Raw genomic sequence first — 18,764 nt, forward strand, 5'->3', positions numbered from 1 at the left:
AAATGGTCCAACATGTTTTGAAATGCACAGCGGGATATGCAAGTCTATCTGGCAGGCAAATAGTAACAGGCACTAAATAAAGGAAATCATTTACGAGCAATTCTGTGTTAGTCATTGTCACTGCAGGCATCAGCTCAGTTGCTCTCCCTTGGAGGCTGGTGACAATTGATGAAGGCAGCGTTGTGGGCATGTTCCATTTCACTGCTGCATTCTGTTCCTAATCAAGCTTTTATACAGCCCCAAATTATGAGCAGCCAGGCAAGATATTACAGGCTAGTAAAGAGCGTCGACTACCTGACCATAAAATGAACCGACCTGTGCACAAGCTATATAGGTCAATGCACAACAGTGTGTGGGAGACACTGGGTTTAGTTAGCTCAAAACTGTAAGCACATTCATTATGCAAACATACTTTAAGTTTCACGGTGCTGTCACTATCGGAAAAGACCTGGCACGCCATGGCAATATAAATGACATTTAGTTGCATTACTTCTTAAATGTGGCTCTGGTTTCATTTTGTTATTGCATCAATGAAGTAAAAGCCTTAGTCTCCTTTCATAATTCAACACTCCCCGTATCTACACCTTGAACAGGAATCTGCTGTCACTGTCTGTTAAATGCAACAGCGGCTCGTCAGCTCGCATCACTTTGCCTCAATTAGGCGCATGTGCTGGAAACAAATTGCAAAAGCTGACCTCACCATTGCTTTTCATTTGATCTTTTGGGTCTGTGCAGGAGGAGCCATATGTCATGCTTAAGAAGTCTGACAAGGCTCTGGTTGGGAACGACCGTTTCGAAGGATACTGCATCGACTTGCTGAAAGAGCTGGCTAACATCCTGGGCTTCACGTACGAGATCCGTCTGGTACCCGATGGGAAATACGGCTCCCAAGATGACAAGGGCCAGTGGAACGGCATGATTAAGGAACTTATAGAACATGTAAGTTTTAATCAATAAGTTCTCATTTGATAGATTGCTGTTGCTGTTGTAGGTGGTGTAATGTTGGTGGCATTTGTAGTAGTTGTATTTTAGTATGTGTATAGTAGTATTTTGAGTGGTTGTTGTGATTGTAATTGTAGCCTAAGTGGTTATTGTATAAGTGGTGGCAGTCATAACAATGGTGGTTATCATATTGGTAGTTTCTTGAAGTAGCTGTATATGTTGGTGTAGTGTTGATGGTGGCAGTGTTTGCAATAATGGTACGAGTAGCTGGCTACAGCACTGCTACTAATGTACCACAATGCTACAGAAACTTACACAACCTATCTATACTATCTTCACTGGATGTATAATTAACTACACATATTTCAATTTGCTGAATATTTCAACAAGTACTGAGTGAACGCACATGGAGCACCGATATGATATTTATGTTCATATAATATGACGCCTTACAGTATTTCGACATAACTCTAGCTCTATATGGACTGATGGATATTTATTATCTTTTGCAGATAGTACTGGTAGCTAGAGCCTGTATTGGTGTATGTGTGGTTCCCAGTGGAAAAACAGGGCTTTTTTTATTCTGCTATGTGACTGGCATCAACTGATAAACAGCTTCTCAGTTGAGCTGCAAACATCAGAAAATTCACATAATACGATGCAATTTAGGTGTGTGTTCTTGGTTATGTTCAATTAACAGTGTTACAATGGCTTCTATCATACATCAGAAATGGATGACCCTCATGTGTAGCTGAATCCTCCATCTGTTTAACTTATTCATAAACATAGATCAGAACACACAAGCCTCACTAAGTCTTATGCCCAGCCCAGCACTTTTAAAACTCCCTAATTATTACAATGTGGTAGATGTGTTCATTTGGTGCTAAAAAATTATTTTACAGGGTTTATTTGCCTTGACTTGTTTCTCAACAGGGAGCAGTTGCCAGGCAACCAAAAAAGATCCAGTGATCATACAGTAAGCATCAAATAAGTCACATGTTAATTTTGACATGGAGGTGAGAAGATATCTGCTACCTTTGGATTGATTCACATTGGATGTTTCCCAGTTGTTGTGATAAAAGGTACAATATTCATCTACGAGGTCCAGTCACTTCAGAGTCACTTTCCGTGCAGGTGATGTCCTCCATGTGGTCGGTGATAGTTATGATTGAACACAAGTCAGGAAGAGCCCGCAAAGCTGTCAGTTACATTTATTGCACAATTATGTCAAGGTTGCCTAAAAGTTATAAGTGTGCTGATGCCATTCAGTGAGACAAACCACTTCCCTCAGCTGGATAAGCCACATGTCTAAGAAGAGCATGCAAGACTGCATAAATATATTGCAAGGATTGGTGGGGAACAGGCCAGCAATCATCTCTCTGAGGAATAGTGGGCAATGGGCGCTGTCTGTGTCAAACTCAAAGCCTCAGCTGCCATGAAGCAGCCTCACATTGAAGTGATGGTTGCAATTCTCTGCTGGCATTTCATAAGTGTCCCTGTCAGTGCTCTCTCTTTGTCCTCAGCCCCATCAGGTCAGCGCTGTACTCAGCTGAAAACTTGTAATAGCTTAAGTGGCATTTAGTGCTGGGAATTGTATGGCAGGAGTCAATGGCTTGGTGCTGAAAGGGTTGGAAAAGGTGGGTTCCCACTGCAGCACTTTATTTCTCTATCCAAGCTTTTTGCAAGATCCATGTTGATAACAATAACCTTTAGAGGAAGGAACGGATTGCCAAAGGCAGAGAAAGTTGGCATGAAATGGAGATGCATGACTCCATTGTCTAAAAAAAAAGAAAAAAGCACATACGGTATTTGTATTAGCCTTTCCTTTGATTTGAAAGCAAAGAGGTTGCAGGTGGTCACAGGCAGTCTGCTCATTAGCTTAGTCAAGCAGGAGGGGGAAAAAAACAACTGTTGTTTTCTTGTTTGTGACATAAGGTTTACATATGTTTCATAAAGATTTAGCATCTGCTGAAAGCGACCTCTTCAGTTATGTGAATGTGAGCTGCTGAACAAAGACATACAGCAGATTCAACATTTGCTTTTGGTGTATAATTTGAGGAAATGAGACATTCTGTAGCAGACAAATACAATTAAATGGATTTATCATAAATATACATGTTTTCCAGATTATGTGCCATTTTAAGTCTGTTGACTGTCGTCAACTCTGCTCGTTATTGCATTTAGTGATTCTTATCCCAAGACCAAGGATGCCAGACAACCTTATTGTGGCTTTCCTGTATTGTGCTCTGGTGGTTTCCTTACCGTGTTCTTAAGGACAAGCTTTGATCATGATTCAGCAGACCCGAAGCATAAATTTTAAGCCAATCTCCAGAGTTTGGAACCTGAGATGACATGAGCAACCAGCATGGATACAGATCCCTCTAGGGAAAACCATAAACAACCGTAACTTCAACTCTTAACTTTGGTTAAATTTGTAACATACTCGAGAAGAGATTGATGTTTTCTTATATTGGTACTCTATACCACATATACTTATGAAAAATATTTTATGGATGAAATTTATTTATTGCAAGTAGGTAGAAGTAAATATACTGTCAAGATGTGTTATTTGTTCAATTTGCCAGTACTTTCAATTTACCTTTAAAAAAAAATAAATAAAAATGTCCCCTCTTTGTAATGTACATAGATCTATAAGCCTTTTCTTACAAAAGGATAGATAAGGTTTGAGCTCCCAAATGAAAATAAAAACAATAGTTGGTTAGAGCTGATAAAATGGTCCTGAAAGTTAAAAGGTTGTTCATTTTTTTTTGTTGCTATCAGCTCACTTACTGTGTGCTCATAAATCACAAGTCCACTACACAAATGTACATGGCCAATTGACCGACACCGTTTTGTTTTTTTCAAACAAGAACAAGAGTCGAGTTGATTAAAATTTGTTGTAAGCCTTCACTCACCTCTGAAGTTCATTAAGCTTTTCAGAGAGACGTGGCACAAAAACAAGTTCTATAGGTATGATGGACGTTTTAGACCGACAAAAGTAAAGCTTCTGAATGAGGACGTGCAATGTTGCCACGTGCAGCGATTTAGCACTGCGAAACATGCAGCGCTGTATTTTCCTCCGTATAGTCACAAAGCTCTGTACGGTGCCAAAGGGCATTGTTTAGAAGGTGCTAAATGATGCAACAGGCCTTGTTAAACTTGATTTAGTCACAATAGATGATCACTTTAATCACGCTGTGATGCAAATGTTAATGGCGTCCTCAGCACATCATTTGTTTCTGTCATGGCAATTAATCTTTGCTTCAGCCGTGGCTGGCTATAACTGTGGAAGGTTATAGCCAGCCTACTTCCTCTTTGTCAAACGAGATAGTTGATTAGATTTATATCTGAAAGAGGAAGTTACCCTGTTTTTTTTAATGAGGAAGAACACACCCTGTTGAACATATTTGGTGAGCTTTAAGTGGAGAGACAAGTGTGATTTTGATTTTGATTAGAGGCAGCAGGGTGACGTGGTGGTGAGAATGGCTGACCTATCGCTGCAAGGACACAAGTTCAACTGACACCATGACAAAACCGTGTCTGTCCTGCCTGTCCGATATCCTCGGAGTCGATCACAGATACAAAATCACAACGCTCTGCAGCCTACGTGAGACAACACTGTCTTGATTACACCGTGAATGCTTCCTAATTAGCCCTTTGTATGATTTCATGAAACTACATTACACAAGAGAGTCCAGGCACACTAGTATTTTTTTATCTGCACAACATTGTCACACTGTGCATTTATTTTCCACCAAGTGTTTTGTGAACACATGCTCCCACTGGCCAATCAGATCTTTTTTGTATTCCCTCAGCATCACTGTGGAAGAAATTGCTGTCTTATCTGCCATAACCATTGTGGAGTTCAGCAAAATGTATTTTTATGCAATTACATGTTCTGCTGAGGCAAAAACATGCACTTCTACCTGCTCCGAATGTTTATAAAAAGAGCACACATTTCAATGTGAAAACATGATACGTCAGTGCTATGAATACTGTAAAACAGAATAAAGCAAAGAATGGATTTAGACATATACTGTAAGCGGTATCTGTGCAGTGTACGTTTACAGCTGGTGCATCTCCAGTTGTATTATTCTTTTTTAAATAATTAATCGGGAAAATAGTCAATGACAAACAAGTATACAATCAGTGGACTAGAAAATATGTCACGAAATCTTCAAGGCTGCTGTCAGGTGAGGATGTCCACAGGGAGAACACCGCTAAGACTTACCATCTGCAAAAAAAAGATAACAGCCAGCCATGTGGCACGATGCAGGGTACTATCAGGTTATCTTGCTTGTGCCCAGTTTGTGTGCTTAAGCGGAAAGGAGAACAAGGACTTGCGGCATGTATATTAACCCACCATAGGGATGTCTGGAGCTGTGGGCTGGTTGATCTTACGGTTGAGTGGCAGGTTGGTTCAAAGCTGTGTTTGGCAGCGGAGAACAGAGGGAACAGTTTGTGAAAAACAAATTTGAATAGTTTGAGAGGCAGCTGTTGCACGGCGGGATGCACAGTTTCCCCCTCATCTTTAAATCTCTTCAGAGGTCACCGTGTATTTAAGTACCACGGTGTGGACCACAGGAGCAAGTAATCCTCAGTGCCACATGCAAAGTGGGATTGTGTTTTCTCTGACCTGTGTTTACTGCCACTCCCGGAATCTGAGGGTTGAACCATCTAAGACACTGGAAGTTTATTGCATGTTGAGAATAGCCCAAGGGCCTTTAGAGGAGAATCCGTGAGAAAGAAAAGATTTGCTTCAAGTCAGACGTGGGCAACTGGGATAGGCCACATTTATGTATTTGATATGGCACTTTTCTCTGACAGTCATGAAACGCTTTCAAGAAGAAATCAGAAACAAAGTGGTATTTAGTGCAGCACACCCAGAGAAAATGATGTGGTTAAAAGGTTTTCAGAAGGTTTGCAGATAAATCAGAAAATGCAATCACCGATCGGAAGATAAAAACAAATCAAAATGGTGTCGTCAGGTGATCAGGTGTTGGCAACCTGTGTATGACTGAAGTAATTTGGAAATGTGAATTGGTGCCAGGCCATTCATAGCTTTGTTTGTGAGAACAATTATGTTGAAATAAATTTTTAACCTGATAGGAAATCGTTGGAGATAATATATACAATTGGTGTGGGTTATCAGTCTTCCAATAGCCCGTTGGACGAGTTCAGTGATCTGCAGGAGCCGCATGTGGCTCTTTTGTCACTCCATAATGGCTCTCAATCTTTCACTACAATATGTTGAAGCAAGCTTTATTTGAACACTGGCGCAAAAAGAGTAAAATAACTAAGACAGACAATATTAAGACATTTTTTGAAAAAGCTTTTAACAGATGCAAATGGCTATAACCATGAGGAAAAGTTAAAAGGAAAAACAGTCCAAAGGTCCCAGAGTTAAAATTAATTCAACAACTAAAATAAAAACACTAAAATCTCTCAGAACTGCTAAAATAGCCACAAATTGGTGAAAGAAATATATAACGGATAGTGACTAAAATAGCTAAAACAGCTTAACCCAAAGGCTAAAAAGAAAAGAAAAATAGCTGATACTCAAAAACAATCAAAAGCTAAAATAGCTAATAAAAGAAAAACCCTAAAAAACATTTTTACAGCCTTCCTTACTTTGTGAAATGATGGCCATTATTCAATAAGTTATTTGTTTTGCAAGTGATGGGAAGAAGAAGGTCAAATTAACTGTGTTTATATCATTCATCTATTGTAATTTGTCTTGTGTAACAGATTGTAATATTAATTTAACAACATCAAACATGTATGCTGATTAAAAGAGAAATGCAATTTGTTCTTTAAATTAAATAATTAACCACAATGTTATATATCATTGTGGTAAAAATATATAGTCACAATATAGCCTCCTGGTAGTGAGGATGTTTCTTTTTTTTCTCGCCCTTACAATAATAAAAGTTCTCTACCCCTGTTTTAAGCATCAGAGATAGAAGATATCATAGAGCATGCAAAGGAATATATTACATCAAAAAAAGGGGGAGGGATTTGATGCATGAATTTGCTCATTTTCTTTTTATTTTATTAATGCTGTGCTTTTATGCAGGTCGCACACTGAGTTCCTATAGGGACAGGTCTTGTGGTTCAGCAGAAAGTTCCAAAACAAGTCATTTCAGTTGATGGAAATGCTGCACGGTGAACTGTTGTAAGAACCGGCTTCATGCCCCTCCGACTGCTCAGTATGGAGGAAGTAAAGAAAGCTTCCCTTTGTGAGTTGTGCCATTTCTTGGAGGAAAGAGGTATCCGAGCGTGAACCAAGCAGCTGGTTTCATTAACCTCCTGTCCGAGCATGGTGCCGAAGAGCTGTGGGGTCCGGCAATATAAATGCTAACCTTCTCTGAATATGGAGCCGTACATATTTAATAATTGACTGCAACTCATACCATCATGCTCAGCCATGTGCATTGCATAATAGTTATATGGTGTCATATGTCACTCTTTATAATAAAGTGCTCTTTATAATGGCTTTATAAGAAGGACCTCATCTGACACTCTGGAATAACATCCCTGCAGTTCTGAAAGACACCATTTGAAGAATTTCATTGAACAGAAAAATGTTGCATTCACATCACTGTTCTGAAGGACAATATCACAGGAACCAGCCCTGTATTGATTTCATGTAAATCCCAGCTTGGTTTGACAACTATGTACTAATTTTCAGATATTATTTGGATCATCCTGTTAATTCAAATTTCAAATTATTGCAACTGATTAAATTCCAAGGCATTATGATGAAATTAAATTCACTAAAGTGATCACTGTCCAAGTTGAATTCTTTTGTATTTTGATATATATTATATTATGAATATAACATCTGTTGGAGCCGTACAAGCCTGGCTTGTACTGCACTGGGTAAAACCCACGTTTGCATCAGAACTGCCTTAATTCATGGTAGCACAGATTCAACAAGGTGCTGGAAACATGCAATGGTTGTGCTCCATTCTGACAAAGCAACTTCACGCAGTTGCTCCAGATTTATTGGTTGCACATCAATGTTAACTTTCTGTTCCACTAAATAACAATTATGCGCTATTGGATTGAGACCTGGTGACTGTGGAGTCCAGTGGAATACTGTCAAGTCATTGTCAAGAAACAAGAGATGGTGCGACCTTTATAACATGGTATGTTATCCTGCTGGAAGCAGCCATCAGAAGACACCAAACTATGGAGGCTCTTGTGTTTAGAAAGCAATTACTGGGCTCTTCCCATCATACCCCTGCATACACTTCATTTTAAACTCAAATTCAACATACAGTTTGATCTGCCTCTATTCCCAGAACACAGACTGAGTTTGGGAATACTCTGATCCCTCTGCCTGGAACTATCTTCATAAATAGCAAAAACCACAGTAACTTATCACAGGTGGTTTTTCCACATACATTGTTGTAATGAGTAGTCATTTGATTTATTGTTGCCTTTCTATCATGTCCAACCAATCTACCCAATGTCTGACCTCTGGCATGAAAAACATATTTTGGCACATCGAACTGCTGCTCACTGGTTGTGTGTGAAAATCTCAGTAGATCAGCCGATTTTAAAATGAAACGTGCATTAACAAACAGCTGAACATGTGTACTTATGCAAGTAGCTGGTGAGCATTTCATTTGGAAGACAATATAAAATGTTTAACACACAGGTGACATTAATAGTTTTTGAAGCTTTTTAAATGATGGCCATTTCCAGCTTCCCTACTAAATACAAATGCATCACATTCCATTATTTTGCAAGTACACAGTGAGTGACATTTGTCACTCCCCTATAGAGAAATACCAGTGAACTAGTTACTTTTCACCATTTAAAGCTGTTTAATGAAGTTTATTGGCTCTGAGATTACGTCAGGATTTGGTAGATGTGGATGCTTCTGCAGAACGACTTCTTTATCAACAGATCTTCATTGCCACTTTTATTATGAAGATATATTTTACCATTTATGTTTTATTTTCTGCTGTGTCTCCCCCCAACTATAGAAAGCCGACTTGTCTGTGGCGCCTCTCACCATTACCTACGCACGGGAAAAGTTCATTGACTTTTCCAAGCCCTTCATGAGCGCGGGCATCAGCATCTTGTACCGCAAGCCCAATTCCACCAACAACGGTTTCTTCTCTTTCCTGAACCCGATGACTCCCGACATCTGGGTCTACATCCTCCTGGCCTACTTGGGTGTGAGCTGTGTCCTTTTTGTCATTGCAAGGTAAGTGCAGACATTACTCGCCATTTGTCCTCTCAGCCCTTCACGTTATTCTCCATGAGGTCTTTCAGTGGACGTAGTAATTTACTCGGTTGTCATTACGGGCTGGGGTACGAGTACTGGAGTCAGTTTATCATACTGTGCTAGCTGCTGGGTAGTGATCAAGGCATTTATGTCTGCATGGGCTCTCTACAGCCTAGCAGTGGGAGGAGGAATACCAGTTGAGTTTCTCAGTCTCTTTCAGTGTGCAATTTCTTGCTTCCTGTGCAAGTTGCCACTGCAGCTGAAAATGACCTTCTGAAAAGAGGAAAAATGTTCGAGGAAACAAAAATAACTCAAGTAATTATCATATTTAGCTGTACAAAAGTACAAAAAGATATACACACCTGATGGGAAATTCTATCAGAGCAGTTTATTTATAGTTGATCACTGGCATTTATATGTTAAAAATAAAGAAAATTGTGACTGATTCACTGGAATGAATCAGTCACAATTATGGATGGAGATCATCTGTTTGATTGAGGGAAAGTATCTCATTCGTAATTTTGGGGGTCATGAATGTGATGAATATCCTTTTAGCATCATTGTCTGTATTTCCTGCTGCTTCTCATGAAAAGTGGTGCTTGAGGAAGTTCTAGAAAAGCAGGCGTTGAAAAGGATTTCTGGGGCTCGAGAGCAAACAGCTGCACTCCTCTATCCTCATTCGCCGCTCTGAGACCAAACAAATTCTGGAGTGGCTTTGCATAAGTGCAAAATCATCTTAAATTACTGCATCAATTTTTTTGGAGCCTGGCCTAGATGCTGTAGCCGAAAGGCCACATCCCTAAAAGTGCATCATAATTGAGCTCAAATCAGAGAGCGCAGAAACAATGAGGGGGTCTACTTCACACACAAATAGGTAATTTTAAATGGTCGACAAAAGTGTCAACACATTATCAACAATATCAGACAGAAAACATTTTGGATTGGCATTTTTCAAAAAACCTCCGTCCCTGTTGCATTGGGAGATTTATCCTGGAAGATATCTTGAAATTATTTGTCCAAATGTGCTAATTTCACATCTGCAGATAAATCACACATGAAGTCACATTAACAGATATGTGCCAGGGAGGGGGTAAAAAGTTGCCCTTTGTTTTCAGATCAATTATGTGGTTTATATCAGCCTATAATTTAATATAAAGAGGGTGTGAGGACACAGTGTATTTTGCTCCGGCCATTCAATCTGTGGATCATAAACTACAGTTATGCAGAATTACAGAATAAAATGCAGAGAATAGAACAGTCTTCACAATAAATAAATGTTGAGAGTCAAACATGTCATTGGGAATGATCATTTACACCCAACAAAGTATTTTTTGATGGCAAGTCCTCACGAGACACACAAAGGCAAATTTTAAACATGCTCTCAAGTCGGTAATCATAAAATATCTGTTGAACATTTTGGTTCAGAGGAGTTACAAGAGGTCCAGTCAGTTTTCAAATCAGGAGACTGTAGTGTTACAAGTCTAATTAAAGTTTATGTCTCTGCTTGTCAACACAACCTTTTTAGAAATTAGCAGAGAGAGCAGGTGTATTGAATCATTGTTGTTACGTTCTCGATGTAGAAATTGCACTTCCAATAATGAAAAAAGGCATTCCTTTCTTCTTCATTTGTCCCTCTGCATTTCGGCTGAGCACAAAGTCACTATCAGATATTATACGAGCATGGCTTTCAATATAACATTAAAGTAAAACAAAATGAGACCATAGGAATCCATTAAAATGGTAGGGAGTACCACATTTGTACAACGGCTGCCCAAGGCCTCTTTGATGTCTGCAAATGTTATTATGGGCAGATGAGCTGGGAATATTAATAGAAACACTTCGAGATAGAAACACCAGTGAGTGTATCTGACTGTGGTCATTTTAATCCACATGAAGCAACACTTAGGCGAAACATCGCTGGGCCCAAAACAGTCTGGTAATGTTCATCAGCTCAGATGTGTGGTTACTGGAGTAAGATGAGAAATGAATGATGGCTGGAAAAGACTCCGCTGGCTGTTTGACAATTAACCATCAGTCCTGTGTTCCGTTTAATTAAAGCAGAAAGTCGACATATTTGAAATGATGTCTGCTGCATGTAATTAGATTGAAGTCTATCAATCTTCTGCACAATGTAATTGCAATTAACATTTTCATACCATGTTCCCTCATTGTGGTCAGTGCGCATCAACGGAGTCGGTTCAAGTGGGGACGTTGAAGTCACGAACTGAGCTACTTAAGAAAATGTTATTTTCCCTTGTGTTTAATGCTTATCAGAAGATGATAAGGGGGACAAAAAAATGCAGGCCAACGCTCACAACACAATTTGAAAAATGAGCCGTTTCCACGTTATCTGCATATGTTTTGAAGTTACGAAGCCGTGACATTCAGCCCGTTTTATCTCAGCATCCGTGTGTGAAAACGACTCCTGCAATAAAAAGGTACGCAGCAATTTTAGCAGATGTCAAATGAAATGGCCTGTATGGTTTCACATGACTTCAAGAGGAGTGTCCCTTGCTCCTGTTCCTTCACATGACATTTAATATTCTCTGACAAAATGTATTTCTGTGCCTCATTGGCCGCCTTTAACTACAAAGCCTGAAAAAGTCAAGGAGATTTTTATAAAGGAAGGCTCACAGAATCACAGAACCAGCTGATGTTAAACTATCTTGATGTGACATTTGATAAAAGACAGTCTTTTTTGCAGGTATAAGACTTTATATATATATATATATATATATATATATATATATATATATATATATATACCTAAATACAAACTGATGAATGCCTTTGGTCTTGCTGCATTAAAAAAAAGAAACATACTAGTCAATTTTGTTAGTGTGTAAAAATAGTATAAACTGTAAGCAAATGTCCAAATGATCAAACATGTAAGCTGAGGTCTTCTAGAAATGCTCTGTTAATGGTTCTCAGCACGAGCTCAAACATAAAGTGCCACAAGGTCATTACCATTCATGGCCTGTCACTCTGAAACGACCCTGATGCAGGAAACTAGGCTAATCATACCCTTTAACTCAAACCCTTTTGAAAATGCTTTTTAAAGTTATCGAAGCTTTCACTAATCTTATACATTTATTTTCCAAATATTTTGCAACTTCATGTGCATATAAAGCAGGATCTGTTAAACCTATAAAAATCTATATATATTTTAAATGTTGACAGTACTCTGTAGCAATATATTTTTGAAAATGGAAATAGATCAGCACAAAAATAACTGACCTGAAATGCTCAAAAGCATCCCTTAAATTAATTTCGCTGCAGCAATGTGAGTATTTTATATGTTACTTCCACACCTGCCACATACATCAACCTCATAATATAATGAGTGTTGATTCTGTTGTCCCAAGCGGTCAAAAATAATTAAAGAATAAACATAATCAATGAGTGCTGCTTGTAGAGTTGTCACCAGTTGTCACCTAATGCAGTCACCAGTACTTTAGTTACTCCTAACTGAAAGAGGGACTCTAAAATAGCACTCTCAGAATAGATGCCATTATTCAGTCTATAAAATTCTCCTTGTGGAAGCAACAGCTTTGTTCAAGAGGGAAACGAAGGAGATCGCTGCTGCATTTCCTTGGTTCACATGACCCAAAAAAAAAAAAAAATGCTTTCTAACTTTCTTTCTCTCTCAATCCAAGGTTCAGCCCGTATGAGTGGTACGACGCCCATCCCTGTAATCCTGGATCAGACGTCGTGGAGAACAACTTCACCCTCCTCAATAGCTTCTGGTTCGGAGTCGGCTCCTTGATGCAACAAGGTATGGAGGAGCGCACTTTTTATTCTTCCCTGTCAAAAACAATACCTTCACCCCACCCCACCCCCCTTCACTGCTAGTTCCCACTTTCTGCCTCTTTAACTGACAAGCCCCATGATTTCCATTCCATGGCTGTTTCATAAGACATTTACCTGTCAGGAACAACTGCAGAGCTCAGTCTTACATGACAAAAGAAGGCTGTTGTCACCTACCTGCTGTTTAAAAAGGGGAAGAGTAGGTGCCAGGCACTTGTCAGAGATTGGCGGGTAAGGATGGGAAACAATGTTGCATTTATTCCCCCCTCTTAACACAGTCACTGGCCCTGCTCAACAGCTTTCTGGGTATTGGGGACGTAAAGGGTAAGTTGAGGAACATGTCTGACAAATGCCAGCTGTCAGGGATGCTCCGACTGGCTGGTCTGACGGTTTCTGCTCTGCATGGCTTGCACCGAGTGTGACCCACAGTAGACAACCCATATGTCTTATTCATAACTGTCCAACAAGCTAATGTCACTGTGATCTTGTCTGATGCCGTATAATGAGAAAGCAGGTGTCTTATTGTTTTAATGGCAGGACGGGGGGGGTAAACCTGGTATTGCAGACGTGATCCTTGTGACTGGAAAAACCAAAACGGTATAAATAGATTTCCACTTGCAAGGTGTCCCTTAAAGGAATAGGTAAGCAAATGAAGGCCCAGAAATAAGATAATGAAGTCAACTGTGGCAGGGAAAAAAGAAAAAAAAACAGTAACAAAATGTTTAACCTCGATGTAACAAGACAAATCAAGGAGGCTTAGTGAGAGTCGGCAGTGGATCTTTGCCCGTAAGGATAGCAAACACATTCAGCAATTCATTAAGCACAGAAACTCGGCAGCACTCTTGTGAAACTGCATAGCAGCTCTGCCAATTTACTGGTGTAGGCAGAGGGCTGAGTGTGGCACCAGTGTGCTGGAAGGAAAAGGAGAGGGAATCGAAACAAAATGAGCTAGTTAGTAGCCTATATTATTAAACTAAACAGGGGAGAATTTTCCATTGTAATTCATACCGTGGCACACAGTGTTGTCTGTAAATGCCTGAGCTCCACTGCTTCTCTCATTTCTTGCTGCTGATGGAGACTGCTGGAGATAATCAGCTCCTATTTTATACTTGGGTGAATAGAATATTTCACACTGGAATACCAAAGTTAATATGAGGTGTGTGTGTGTGTTTATTGGGTTTGTGGCTGATTTGTTTGCATTAGATATATGTTTGAAAACGTTATACATTTTCTTTTTATTTAAACTGCTATCAAAAAATATCTCAAGAATGATCTTCTAATGAATTTCAGTCAAAAACAAACATATGTTGATTGTAGCTTTCCGTGACACCTGCATATGTGTGCCAGCGTACCTTGTAAACACATGCTTGCACGGTGGTATCTGCAGCGAGGTATATTTTGTCTGTGTCACACAAACAGACATTCCTTGCTTGTCTGCCAAACACAGTGACAGCAGCTGAGACGGAAGCCATTTCCTTGACATGTTTAAAATGCAAATGGTCGTGTTTGAGGAGATCAAAAAAAATAAAAAATCTTACCAGCAGCTTGTCTGTGGGAGGGTGGTGTCACAGACAACAAAAAGAACATAAAATACGAGGAGGTGCAAAAGCAAACACTTTGTGTATCTCCGATGCATTTGTGGGGGGTTTCAGTAGGCTTCTGATGTCGTCAAACATATGTCCGATCACTTCCTGTAAATTGGGTCCTTCATTTGAATTATTTTTGAAAGTAAGCTTGATACATGAGCTGACTAACTCCTATTGCTCTCATTCTTGCCCATAGTGTCCCGAATATCTGCAACTGTAAAGTCAAAAAAGGTATCCTTTATTTAAGTCTTTAACTGAGAAGTAATTAGTTTTGTCTTTTTGTCTCTAGTTAAGAAACAAGTTGCGACCTTATGTGACTGAGATAAACGATTTACTTGTTATTTACTTGCAATGGAATTAACATTTCCATTCAAAGGTGTCATTACTATAAAGCAATTAACAACGAGCAAAAGCCTCAAGCTCTGAGAGTGTGTGTCTTTGTGTGATGACTCTACAGAAGAGAAGCTAAGTGCAGATAATCATTCTCATGGGAAAGCCCAGTTCTTCTCATGTTGAGGTGAGGCATCGCGAGTGGGGTTTGAAACGCTGCAGAAAAACCAGGGCATCGTATTTAGCACGGTGTGCAACTGAACCCGCAGAGAAATGCTGTTTCCCCCCAAGATGAAAATTCAAAAGGCATCATTAGATGCAAAACAGTCTGTACATTTATTCAAAGGAGAATCACAATGTCAAAGTGACTTCTTTATGATCCTCCTTTAACAAATGTATGCAAAGGTATACGTAGTGGCTTTATACTCAAGGTCTATACACACTCTGGGAGAACAGAGATTTCTTCTTTCTTCCAAGGCTGTGGAAATGTTGTACTGCCACTCCCAAAGCTAAGAAAATAAAATGCATCTGTTCCTACAAAGTATGAATCAACCATCAGTGTATGTTTAACGCAGTGCAGAGATGGCTAGAAACTAAGGTTACAAATAAAGTCAAAGGACAAAGTACCTCTTTCAACAAGTACAATTTAAGTGGATTTAATAAAATTTACTAATATACTTTGTGCTCGAAAGAGGTATTTTATAAAACAATTACACCATGAATTTTTATTTTTCTGTGGATAAAAACTGATAGCAAGCAAATATTTTGTCTTTTAAATAAATACATGTATTAACATCAATTCATTATTGTAGATGTAGTAGGTAGCGCAATGAGCTCTCAGATTACTTCTATCAAATAATGAGATCTTAATGAGCTTGTTTGGGTTATTACTCGTGTAATTGTATGATTACCAACGATTGTTGGTGCAAATATCACAACTTTTTGAATACAGTCACTAAACACTGTGCAGGGCCCAAGTGAGAGGCACTATGGGGGCCAGATGATGTTAAAAAGTCATATTCAGTTCAAGAACATTTTTTTACTGAAAAAAAGAAGAAAACTGCATCTTGCTGACATTTGTTTTTCCAATTACAATATTATGAGTTTCTTCTGACGTGTTTTACTTAAAATATGATTTTCAGCGACAGCTGAAATACTCCCTTTTCTTGACAATGGGACCCTCTTAGGGTTGATTCTAAACGTATTGTATTTGCAGCCAATCTCAAAGTTAAAGTTTTCCATTATAACTTAAATGGACCAAAGTGGAAGCCCCCTTATGGCTCGAGGCCTTAGGCAACTGCCGAGCATGCCTGCCCCATCACAGCACTTCTGTTCTCACTCATCAAACTCTGTCAAAACAATCAGCTGCTGCCTGACTATCAAAATTATTGACACACCAAGAACAGCAAAGAGGAGCATTTTACAGGTTGCAGCATTCTCAGTTTATAACGCAATTTAGCAATAACAGCAAAGACAATGGTCCAATTTTGAAATATGTCATACTGACAATGTTTGCACCTCTGGCACAAGGATAGATCCATCATTGTATAATACCCTATCTTAATACACATTCAACATGTGCATTATGATGTGTTTGCTTTTTATTTAACAGTGATGGTTTACACTAAATTGGTTGTTAAAGTGTTTTAAGGTTGAGCGTAGAACCATGTTATGAAAATAAATTGTGAGCTGGTGATGAAAGGGTTACAATTGTTTGGTCTTGCGTTTCAGCCAGCAGAAGAATAGACATTTTACAGGTACAGGGAAGAATGGACTCAATAAAATACCAACTTCTTAAAGCAGAGGTCACATTGGGAGGTAATAAACACTGACTTCTATAACAGGGAGTAGAGATTATTAATAGGTCTGCCACTCCACTATTGAATACCCCCAAAATATTTTACAATGGTCCTCAAAATTTGTGGACCTAAACAACATTGGAAGACTTTTGGTGGACCCTAAAAGACAACAGAACAATATATTTTTTAAAAATCCCCCAGTGGGTGTGTAATAACCATTTGCGACAGGTGCTTCCCTCTGTCAGAAATATTTTTCTGTAAAAGATTGAACATTCAAACAAAAAGTCTTCTGTTTCAATTAATGCTTTTTGGAAATTAGGTTATCTATAAATTGCTTAAGAGGCCAAAAAAGACATTTTGACCAAACACTTGTATGAACATCAGCCTTCCCTATTTTCACAGGCGTCGTACTGAGTACCTCCACAAAAAAGCTGCCGTACTCTCACTAAAAAGGAGAAAATCAGGCGGACAATTTGACAGTTTTCATAATTGCTTTGAAGCTAAACTCCCAAAGATCATAAGACTGCATACGATGTTTGTTCAATGTAAAAGTACAGCTGTCAAGAAGTGAACCGGAACACCTTCTACTTTTCAAGAGATAATCAAGCACCATTTTCATAAACTACTCCTGAGTTGTATAATATCAAACACAAATGTCTGTTGATGAATACATCGAATCAGACTCAAGCCAAGACTAAGAAATAACAGCCTGAATGTCACAAGGCCAACTGGATGAAAGCTTCTGCTTTTTCTCATATAACCATTGTAATGACAATCTCCTAGCCGTTAAAGAGAGCTAACTCTGCAGTTATTTACTTGGTATAAGAGTGACACATTTATTTTCTGTCTTAATTTCATCTGCATTCATTGCTTTCAAGACACTTTCTTGCAGGTACTGCGGTAAGTATTTTCCACTGTTTACCTTTGTGTGTCTTACATCACAACCTTTTTAGTGACTTTCCCAACTGTAAATTCATTCTTTCATCCATTCATTGAAAGGAACAATACCAAATGGAATTGTGAGCCTTGTCACACACATTCTCATACACATATCTGATCACATTTTTTAAATCTCAAAATTACATTTGAGATTTAAGATTTGAGACAGATGTTACGTTTTGTTTACCGAGAGTATCTGTATTGCCTTCCCCACACAAAAAAAAACCCAACAAAAAAAAGTTTCTCTCGTTTGCAAGAGACAAAGCCTTTCTCAAAGAATGGAAGAATAGAGTGGGATATTGACACCATTTTATTTCCCTGGCACCCTAAGACTGATCTGCTTTTTGTATTTATTAGAGTGTTCTGATGCAGTGCCGTATATAGTCCCCTGCTGACAGCAGCGCTTTATAGTGTGGAATTCAATTGAGTTACCCGTTGCTTCACTTTATTTTTAGTGCAACCAGAGAATGCATCTGGATCGTCCCCCTCTGAAGTCATAGTGAATTAAGGGACGCTACTGTCTTCCCTTGTTGGTAACCATGTCGAGTCTTTGTCAAGCCACAAAGGACAAATCCAATCAAATTTGGTGGAAGAGGTTAAAGAGCGGACCACTCTGCCCCCCTTCTGAGGCTTGTTACTCTTCAGAATTGCCCTCATAAATCTTCTTCGGTAAAGTAACAGAGTGCACAAAGCGCAAGGGTATTTTAAAGGTTGTCAGAGATGAGATATAAAGTAACTTCAACACCAGTCAGTGAGCCATTGTAAACACGGTATTACTCAGCAAAGGACCACTCAAAGTTGAGACTGATGCAAAGGAGGACTGTCACTCTGGTATGGTACCATGTCTTGATTTTTCCTTTTCAAGTATTTACATTCATGCAGCGAAAGCTTGTTTACATAATGCATTCATATGTACATACAGCAGACCTGGTGTGCGATCTGTCATGGAAATGGAAGGGTGGGATATTTCTGCCAGCAAGAGATCGATTAACCAAACAAATTAAAATTGTATTCTGTCAAAACCCATTTTTTGGGATTAGAATGTAATGTGAGAAAAGTCATTCAAAATGATAAATGACCATAAGTGTAAGCAGTATCATGATTCCAAGTCTATAGTTA

At 38.9% G+C, this 18,764-nt stretch overlaps 1 protein-coding gene across 1 annotated transcript in view; it reads left to right on the plus strand.

Moving 5' to 3' along the window:
- grik3 (glutamate ionotropic receptor kainate type subunit 3) overlaps positions 1-18,764 on the plus strand; it is a gene marked incomplete at both ends in the record, with an annotated part of 106,413 nt that overhangs the window by 78,757 nt on the left and 8,892 nt on the right. Inside the window, 3 exons of the mRNA XM_080500865.1 lie at positions 736-939; positions 8,940-9,163; positions 12,841-12,959. Of these exons, the coding sequence (XP_080356991.1) occupies positions 736-939; positions 8,940-9,163; positions 12,841-12,959 (547 nt within the window). The remainder of the gene's footprint in view (positions 1-735; positions 940-8,939; positions 9,164-12,840; positions 12,960-18,764) is intronic.

The sequence above is a fragment of the Blennius ocellaris genome, assembly GCF_963422515.1.
Source record: "Blennius ocellaris genome assembly, chromosome: 8".
Taxonomy (NCBI): domain Eukaryota; kingdom Metazoa; phylum Chordata; class Actinopteri; order Blenniiformes; family Blenniidae; genus Blennius; species Blennius ocellaris.